At 44.3% G+C, this 10318-nt stretch overlaps 1 protein-coding gene across 1 annotated transcript in view; it reads left to right on the forward strand.

The window, feature by feature from the left end:
• LOC144528058 (homeobox protein CDX-1-like) overlaps nt 1–9629 on the forward strand; it is a 17826-nt gene extending 8197 nt beyond the window's left edge. Inside the window, exons 2-3 of the mRNA XM_078266477.1 lie at nt 1442–1590; nt 6133–9629. Coding sequence (XP_078122603.1) covers nt 1442–1590; nt 6133–6348 — 365 coding nt within the window. The 3' untranslated portion in view covers nt 6349–9629. The remainder of the gene's footprint in view (nt 1–1441; nt 1591–6132) is intronic.
• The last annotated feature ends 689 nt before the right edge of the window (nt 9630–10318 follow it).

Below are 10318 nucleotides of genomic sequence, written 5' to 3' on the forward strand. Positions count from 1 at the left end.
TGGTGTGATTTTTGTGCCCTGTCATGTCTTTTTTTTAGCCTTTCTAAAAACAAAAACAAAAGAATAAGCATAAAGCACGCTCTAAAATAAGATACTAATGTTAGCCGGCCTGGCCAACTAGCTAACTGCCTAAACTCTATAAGTCTTTAAGCTTATGTTAGTCTCCCATTGCCAGACCTTCCTCCACAGCGCTGTGGAGGAAGGTCTGGCTAGTGTGCGTGTGTCTATGTGTGTGCGTGTCTGTGTGTGTGTGTGTGTGTGTGTGTGTGTGTGTGTGTGTGTGTGTGTGTGTCTGTGTGTGTGTCTGTGTGTGTGTGTGTGTGTGTGTGTGTGTGTGTGTGTGTGTGTGTGTGTGTGTGTGTGTGTGTGTGTGTGTGTGTGTGTGTGTGTGTGTGTGTGTGTGTGTGTGTGTGTGTGTGTGTGTGTGTCTGTCTGTCTGTCTGTCTGTGTGTGTGTGTGTGTGTGTGTGTGTGTGTATGTGTGCGTGTGTGTGTATGTGTGTGTGTATGTGTGTGTCTGTGTGCGTGTGTGTGTGTATGTGTGTGTGTTTGTGTGTGTGTGTGTGCGTGCGTGTGTGTGCAGCATTCCTGGATGGGAGAATAACCTGCTCTGGTTTATTGGCATTTCTTTTAACCAATCACAATCGTCGTGGGCGGGGCTAAGCTCCGGACGGAGCCACGGTGCCTCTGCTAAATAGCCTCAGGAAGGAACTTGTTTTGGTGGAACATGTGGACGTTCAAAAGTAGTTTTAGTCGTGCAACAGAAAGCTCAGATTGGACAGATAGTCTAGCTAGCTGTCTGGATTTACCCTGCAGAGATCTGAGGAGCAGCTAAAGTCCTCACAAATCAGCCGGAAATTCTCTGATTCCAGCTTGTTAAATGTGACTATCTTCTAGTTTCTTCTCTCCTCTGACAGGAAACTGAATATCTTTAAGTTGTGGACAAAACAAGACATTTGAGGACGACATCTTGGGCTTTTTGGGGAAACACTGATCCACATTTTAGACCAAAACAAACCATTCATCCAGAAAATAATCCACACATTAATCCACAATGAACAGCCCAGTCTCATGGCAGTTCGTGAAATAGTAACGTTCCCATTTCGTTAAAATAGAACATTGTTTCCCTGCACACGAATCAATAGATCAAAATAACGTCACCATTTCACAAACTGCCGAAGGACATACTGTATCTCCTGCATTCCTATTATCTGCGATAGCTTTTCCCACATTTAAGACACAGATATAGTGATACTAACGGTCCAAAATGATGTGAAAAAGAGACGCAAAACTACCCCAAAGAGACACAAACCCACTACAAAGAGACGCCAAATAACAGAGACCCAAAACAACCCGTTAGTTAGTTGCAGGTCTATCTTCCAGGACACAAACTGGACAGTTTTTGGCTTTAAGTGATAAGTTCATGTTTCTGTGTTTTACAGACGGAAAGACGCGGACCAAAGACAAGTACCGAGTGGTTTACACCGACCACCAGCGTCTGGAGCTGGAGAAAGAGTTCCACTACAGCAAATACATCACCATCCGGAGGAAGGCGGAGCTCGCCACGACGCTCGGCCTATCAGAGAGACAGGTACACCAACGGAGGATTTCACTGCACTTTTATTGGATCATATATCAGCGTTTTGGCCTTGCTTTGTGGAAGACTGATGTCTGACACCATCTCACATCTAACGTTAAAGACTGTCATAGGGTCCTATGTTAACGATCTGGGGTTAGGGCCTGGTGCAGGTGTGTTTAGGGCGTGTACGAATCCACTTTTGCTAGTTTGACGGCAGAAAAAAGGCTCCGTGCGCCGGGCGCATGGTTCAAAAGGGTTGTTCTTAGTGTCTTCATTAATCAGAGGTGTGTTTTGGGCGTAACATGCAATCAACCAATCAGAGATCATCTCCCATTCCCTTTAAAAGCCAGGCGCGTTTGGACCTTGGAGCATTGCTGTTATGATGGAGGATTTGCACCGTAATATTTGTATCTGTAATCTTCTGCATGTGTGTGTGCTGCTGTGCGTCCCTGTGTGTGTGTGTGTGTGTGTGCTGCTGTGCGTCCCTGTGTGTGTAACAAGCATAGTGTGCACGTGCTGTGCACGAGTCTAGGAGCATTTTACTAATGCTCTGTTAAAATAACAATGAAATGCTGCGTTATTGACTTTAGACCAGGTTTTTGTTGGTCAATGGTGCCATCACTTCCCGCTGCCTCAAGACAGTGATTTACCCTCTGCCCCGACTACTAGCGTTAGCAGCTAATCAGCGGTTTGCAGTAGCTTGTTTCAAGCTAGAGACACATTTGATTAGCATGAAAACCAGAGAACGGTCGACTCGGTACACACACGTTATTCAGGTTCATCAAAACGTGCTTAAGAAGTCCACTGGGGACAAACTGCAATAAGTAGATCTTTAAAAAAATGGCATAAACTGGATGTGATTGCTGTTGAACTGGACCTTTGAGTTCTATATTTCATTCATATTTAACAACCCCCACGAAAACACTCAAACAAATGTTAGGCTAGCTCGCTCCACCACTTTGTTTTTCACTACAAAAGCGCCCTAGTCAACTTTTTCTTGCCAAAAAAGACGCCAAGTGTGAACACAGAATTAAGGTCGAGACACACCGAGCTGATAATCGGCCGTCTGACAGTCTGGCGAGGTCGGTGCCTCGAGTCTGGTCGGTGTGCTCCGTGTTGTCGTCCGTCCGAGGGGCCGTCGGCCTTCATTTGGGCTGATTTGACGTGTATAATCAGCGGGGCGGGCACTGCCGGCAGTCGGACTCAATGACTCATCTGATTGGTGGAGAGCTGACCAGGAAACGGGGAGCGGGATGAGCGTGACTAGAGTCTCTCAAAACCTGATGAACATCTTCTAAACTGACCTTTGTTGATCTGAAATGAAGATTCAGCAGCTGCACGGCCTGTTTCTCTCTTCAAATGTTTCCAGAAACACGTTACGGTGAACTATTTTAGGACGATATGAGATCGTACTCTGAACGAGACGCCGTGACAGTCTGGCGTTGAACTTCCGGAGCAGCCAGACCCACGTGACGCGTTCGTCCAATCAGCTGCCTGTTTTCATTTTTGGGGACAATACAGATTAGCGCCGCCTGCTGTTATGGAGACGTATTACGTCTCGTCTCTTCGGTGTTCTGAGGACCGACTCGGGGAGACTGATCAGTCCGACTGGCTTTACTGCCGACGGTCGGCCGTCTGTTGGTGTGTCTCGACCAGTGTTGGGGACGTTCCTTTTAAAAAGTAGTCTTTGCTTGTTACTCGTTACTTCTTAAAAAAGTAATCCGTTACTTTACTTAGTTACCCTCTTTGGAAAGTAACTTTTTACTTTACTCGTTAGTTTTACGTTACTTTTAAAAGCAGGCGTCTCTGGCAGAGACTGAAGTTAATCATACAAAAACATATCTTTGACCTTAAAGCCGATCTCTGGATTATCAGTGAAGTGTCTGAACTAGGCAAAGCAAGGCAGTTTATTTATATATCACATTTCAGCAGCGGCGCAATTCAATGTGCTTAAAACAGTAAACACTGTTCAAAATCAATACAAATGAATACAAAATGAAAACAGTCAAAAACAGATTAAATACAGGAATACAAGAAAAAACTCCACTGCAGGCTGGATTCTCTCCTCACAGAGTGACGGCTGATTCATTATGAACGAGTCCAGCGCGGGTTGAATGCCCATCAGCAGGTCATCGGCGTTACACGGTATTAGCGTATACTACGTAATGTCTGTATCTACTTGTACCGGTCGTGCAGCCACGATGGTCCGTGCATTGTCGTAGACACATGCAGCCTGTTTTCTGGAAATCCTTGCGTGTCTGTGCGACCAACACAAGTCCACAGCGGTCCGCTGCGTGTATGTATGAGCCCATCTCCTCTGCATCCATCTGTGACGTTGTCAGCTTTGTGTCTGCCTGGCTCAGAGGGACGTCCAGCAATAAGCCACGAAGCCTAAAACGCTCTCAAACGTTAGCTTTGGCTGCTAACTCGCTTGCCATGATTGCTCTGCTGCTACCAGCCTCTGTCACGTCCACGGCAATTTTCTCTCTCAGCAGTGCCGGTTTTCAGCAACTACTGAATATCTGCTCTAAATATGGGGTGATATATGATTTTGATGATGTTGTGCAGTGTTGGGGAGTAACGGAGTACATGTACCGGCGTTATGTATTCAGAATACAAACTATGAGTAACTGTACTCCGTTACAGTTCATATTTAAACAGCTGGTATTTAGATTACAGTTACATTGTTGAAATCAATGGATTACATGACGATACTTCTCTGTTTCACGGGATTATTCACTCTCGCAACTCCATGCATTTCCCAGAAGCCCCAATATGAAAACCCAATAATGAGCTATTGATCAGTGATAGAGGTAGAGATGGAGCAACAGAGCCAGGGCAGGAATGGTTTCTATCTTGGACATTCAAACAGCATTTCACATTAAAGAAAGAGAAGAGAGAAGGAAATATAACTGCTCGCCAGCAACAAACCTCCTTTCAGTGTCCAGATTCCTCCACCTCCAACCTGAAGAAGCATCTTAAAGTACGTTATTGTAGCCCAGCGTAGTCGTCTGCTGTAGTTTTACTGCTCACCTTGCTGTTTTATAGCTGACGTGTGACTTTACATTCTCCTACGTGCTGATTTACTAGCCCCAGAGCCGTTGAAAGACTAGCCCCGTTTGACATGTTAGCTAACGTTAGCTAAGATTAGCTCGTGGTAGCTTAGACTGCGGTTAGATTTTTGTAGTTTGCAGTTCAGGACTACAAATACAACAATCTATCTGCTTGTTTAGGTCCACATTCAGCCAGTTGGACCAGAAGAACACACCAGAACAGGGCTGTTTAGTAAGCTGGATGTGATGGCCGCTTTCCTACTTATAACATGCAGTTCAATGTGGAAGTACTCCAAGTATTCAGAATACGTTACTCAGATTGAGTAACGTAACGGAATACATTACAAATGACATTTTTGGGCATGTATTCTGTACTGTGTAACGGAATACGTTTTGAAAGTATCCTTCCCAACACTGGTCCTCGTCCCGTGTGGAGCTTGTGAGAAGGCAGCATCGCTGTCAAATCTGTCCCTGGGAAAAGTAACGTCGTGCCGAATTGAAACAGGAACTGCGTTTCGTTACCAAATTTTCAGTAGTAGCGCGTTACACTACTTTGTACCCGAAAAAGTAGTTACGTTACTGTAACGTGTTACTTTCCCCAACACTGGTCTCAACCTTAAGAAGTATGTTTGTTTGGGTTTGTTTACATGATGCCTCCGTCACACAAATAACTGGCGCATCTCCTGACGCAACGATGTTTTCAGTGTAGTGTCCGAAATGGTCTTTGGTGTTTTTTGCCCCCAACGTCTTCTCCCACACAGCGCAGCAATGGTTATGTTTAGGGTTAAGGTTAGGGTTAGCTGCCTGGAAGGCGCCGTTGGAGGCAAAAAACACCATCGAGCGTCCGAAATCTCGAGGGAATAGTGAGTGAGGGAATGAGGGAACGGTTTAACACAGCATTTATATAAAACACAAACATATATATATATATATATATATATATATGTTTGAATGATATAGAAAATTTCCATTTTGTTGTTTGTTAGCGTGATGTTTTGTTTCGTAGGATAAAAGCAGAGATTGACTTGGTAAATATGGATGATGCTCAAAGACTGAGATGGCTGTTCACATATGAAACATATAACATATACATTAGCCAATTATCTAGATAAAGCCTGGGAGAAGTGGAAAAAACCTCTTTATCGAGATGAATTGTAGATGAGAATGTGTTGTTTGTGTGTGGTCTGTGTGTGTACGTGTATATACATATATGCATGTGTATATGTGTGTATATGTATATATGTATTCATGTATTTCTCCGAATGAGTTGTATATGCGACAGGTGTCTTGTAATCCCATGTGGGATGGGCCAAAATTTTTGGCATGACACAGAAATAAAACATAACTAACTATATATATATATATATTTTGATCATATATTTTATAATGTTTTCCCGCGGATCACGCAGATATTTAGTTTTCTGTCAGACTATGACGTCGTTGTTGACATTATTTGTATGTTAATTGTAATTAAAAACCACCTTTTTTTCTTCCGCTGCAGGTGAAGATCTGGTTCCAGAACCGGCGGGCCAAAGAGCGAAAGATCAACAAGAAGAAGCTCCAGCAGCCGGCGTCCTCCACGACCACGCCGCCCATCAGCGGCGGTGGAGGCGGGAACAGCGTTTCCATGGTGACAAGCAGCAGCGGCAACAACAACAACAACAACGGGCTGGTGTCCCCGTCCTCCCTGCCTCTGAACATCAAAGAGGAATACTGAGGGACGAAAGAAAAAAGATGTCGGGGATCTGGACTTAAAAACTCTCCCCGACGAACTGAAAAACGTTTTTCTTTGCACCACTTGCCTGCCAGCTTTCTGCCTGCCCTCCCGAAAGCCCAAAAGCTGTGAGAAAATGGCGATGGGCGACAGTACTTCTTCTCCTTTCTGACTGTTGTTGCAGATAAATTCCTAATTGTGATCAGAGGTTTTGCTTTGCTGGGAAGTCTCGGGTGAAATCAGCCTGCAAAAAGAAAGAACTTCAGCCATGTTTTGGTTGCACATTTACAGCTAACGGGAAGACTTCATAGGGCAACACATTCATAAAACATGAGCTGATCATCACTGCACACTCCTGTTGTTTGTCTAAACTTTCTACAAACTCACTTTTATAATTCTAGAGGAGATCTGATAGCTCCCAAAGATATACCAAAATCACATGTTGAGTATTTCCATTTGATGGAATGACGCTGTCATAAAAAAACTCACGGGCGAATTCACAAAGAATGGATTGCTGCTGCTGACACGTTCTCACTCCAAGCACGACGCTGGTCTTTTTTTAAGAGACTACTTTGTTCGCATGACCTCTGGTGTTTCGGAGAAATATGCAACAAACAATGTTAGGCTTAGTTAGGCTAACCGTAACCCTAACCCTTGACCATAAACGTCTATGTGCATGCTCGTAGAGCGCGCGCCAGTACAACCAAAGCTTAACCCTACTGTTTGACCCATTGTTTTTAGAAATTTGGGTTTCTTTCAATCAATTTTTCAAAAAGAAATAACGTGGATGTTCCCCTACAACGCTCTTCAAAAGACAAATAAATGATCACTTCACTACTTTCATTGAATGTGGGTGTTTTATAAAATGTTATAGCATTTGAAGAACAAGAACGTTGAAAAAAGTGCCAAAAATGTCAGAAAAGTGCAGAAAAAAATCGACAAAGACATCAGAAAAAGTGACAAAAAACGTTGGGGAGACGTAACTAAAAACTTGACAAGTAGAAAGTGTCTTACGTGTTGCATGGTTGACGGGAAGACAACACAAGGGTTAAGTGAGCTTCTTTATGAAATGATGAAACACTCCCGTCTTTGATCACCAACCAACACGGCTGGCAGATTTTTTAAGTTACCAGCCAATCTGACTTTCCATTGCATGGCTTGTTTGGTTTTTTCCAAACTGTGCTTTGCCGTTCGTCTTCTACGTGTCAGCGTAGCTCGTAAATCAATACCGCTTGCTAAGCACGTAGCCATTGGCTGTACGACACTTCACGATATACTGTAAGTGTTCATGGGAAATTTCGGGTGAGTACAACAAGACAGTTCTGCCAGATAAAGATTATTATGTTTCTACGCCAAACACGCACAAAACCGGCCACATTTCTTGGCGGAAAACCAACTGAAACAGACGCAGACTTATGGCGTTTTTCCATTACATGGTACCTGCTCGACCCGCCTCCACTCGCCTCACTGTGCGTCCGTTTTCCGTTGCAGATTTTAGTACCGCCTCAGCGTGGCCGGTCGTCATAGTGGCGCCGCAGGAAACTGCAGTGACCTAACGCGACACAAACACGTGGAAGGTGTGTTGTTGTTGCCAGAAGACACATTTAGTTTCAAATGAAGCTGGAGACAGCAGAAATAAACACAGCTGGTTAAACTGTTTAAAACTGGCGGGTTAGTTCAGGACACCCCTGTCTGTCGCTTTCACGTCACCTTTTGGTATCGGCTCAGCTCGCTTGGAACCTCGACTAAATAAAGTACCTGTTAGCAGGTACCAGGGACTTTTTTTCGTAATGGAAAACCAAAAAAGGCGAGTAGAGGCGAGGCGAGTCGAGCAGGTACCATTTAATGGAAAAGCGCCATTACAGTATACGCTTCATTCATCACTGGCCAATCAAATCTGGCTAATAACTTTACAATGTTACCCTGGAAAAGTTCATTTTCAACCCCCATTTGGCGGATTGGCGGGTGTCAGTTTAAAGCCCTGGTCCTATTGGAGGGAAGAAATAAACGACTCATACGTGGTAGGGTTTGAAGGAAAATGTAATCCCATCTGCGGAGATATTTGACGTCCTGGGTATCCCTTAGGCAGGGCTGTAGTCAAGACCACCTTTGTTGAGTTCAAGACAAGTCCAAGACCAGGACTAGTCCAGACCGAGTCCAAAAAGGTTTGAGTCCGAGTCAAGAACGAGTCCAGGACAGAAAAAAAAACTCTTATGCATGACAGTATCAAGACAATCATTTTGGGTTATTATTTGTTGATCTAAAAGCAAAAACAGTGTCACAACACCCAGGATTTGTAAGTATAGCCATTCACTTTCCCTCCAATATTATTATAAACATACTAACGACACCTGGACTCGGGCCAGAGACCAAAAGCCATATTTGGCAAGACCAGTGGCCGAGACCGAGACAAGTCCGAGACCATAGAAAAACCCGTCTCGAGTCCTACAGCCCTGCCCTTTGGCACCCTTTGGCGTCATTTTTCAACGTGCAGGGTGAAACCACTTACTTAGGGTTAAGGAACTATAGTCTCGCTTTGCCAGACCTTCCTCCACAGCGCTGCGGAGAAAGGTCTAGCTAGTCCACACAGCATTCCTGGATGGGAGAATAACCTGCTCTGGTTTATTGGCATTTCTTTAAACCAATCACAACCATTGTGGGCGGGGCTAGGCTCCGGACGGAGCCACGGTGCCTCTGCTAAATAGCCTCAGGAAGGAGCTGGTTTTGGTGGAACATGTGGACGTTCAAAAGTAGTTGTAGTCGTGCAACAGAAAACTCAGATTGGACAGATAGTCTAGCTAGCTGTCTGGATTTACCCTGCAGAGATCTGAGGAGCAGTTAACCATAGTCCTCACAAATCAGCCGGAGGTTAGAACGCCAACACAGAGACAGAGGAAGGGGACGGACATCCAGCCGAAATGAGTATGAATCCCAGAAGTGGAACGTCGATATAGACTAGGGAACGATCGTGGTCGGGGTTACAAAATATACGTTTAAGTGACACGAACGCCACATGAATCGCGGTCTCCTGGGTGGAAAAAGATGTTGGTTAAACGGTTTCCCTTTTGTCTTATTTGTGCAGGTTTTAGCGGGCGCAAAAGCCGCGCAATCCCTTTTGTGAATTTGCCCGTCAGTGTGAACATAATTTAGCTTCAATGAAGAGATGCAGCAAGCAGGTACAATATATATTAATACACACGAGACTGTCAGACAGTAAGGGGAATGTTTGTTTGTTTTTAACTCTAAAGCTACTTAATACTTAAATAAAGAAAGAAAGAAATCCAGTTTCCAGGTGCTTCTTTTTCACTTGATGGTGATGCATTTAAAAAAACTTTTATAATTATTGATAATAAAATAAAAATGTGTAGCAGAGTCGCTGTATGTTTATGTGTATGATGGAAGTTGGACAAAGCTTCTGGAAGTGTCCCATTTAAAGGGTTACACATTTCAACAATGTCCTTAAAGGGCTCATATTATGCTATTTGGCTTTTTTCCCTTTTTCTTTATTGTGTTATATATCTTTTTTGTGCACGTTATAGGTTTACAAAGTGAAAAAGTCCAAAGTCCCCCCCAAAGGGACTTACCATCTCCAACAGAAAACACTGTTCACAAACTGCTCCAAACAGCTCTATTGTAGTCCAGCCTTTACTTCAGAGACAAACGTGGTCACTTTGGAACACGTTATAATGCTCACCTAGCTGCTAGCATGGCACGCCCTCATACTCTGCTTCTGACTGGCTAGTAGTCCTTACCTAGGTACTGTCAGGGCACGCCCTCATACTCTGCTTCTGACTGGCTAGTAGTCCTTACCTAGGTACTGTCAGGGCACGCCCTCATACTCTGCTTCTGAGTGGCTAGTAGTCCTTACCTAGGTACCGTCAGGGCACGCCCTCATACTCTGCTTCTGACTGGCTAGTAGTCCTTACCTAGCTACTGTCAGGGCACGCCCTCATACTCTGCTTCTGACTGGCTA

The sequence above is a fragment of the Sander vitreus genome, chromosome 13 (genome assembly GCF_031162955.1).
Source record: "Sander vitreus isolate 19-12246 chromosome 13, sanVit1, whole genome shotgun sequence".
Taxonomy (NCBI): domain Eukaryota; kingdom Metazoa; phylum Chordata; class Actinopteri; order Perciformes; family Percidae; genus Sander; species Sander vitreus.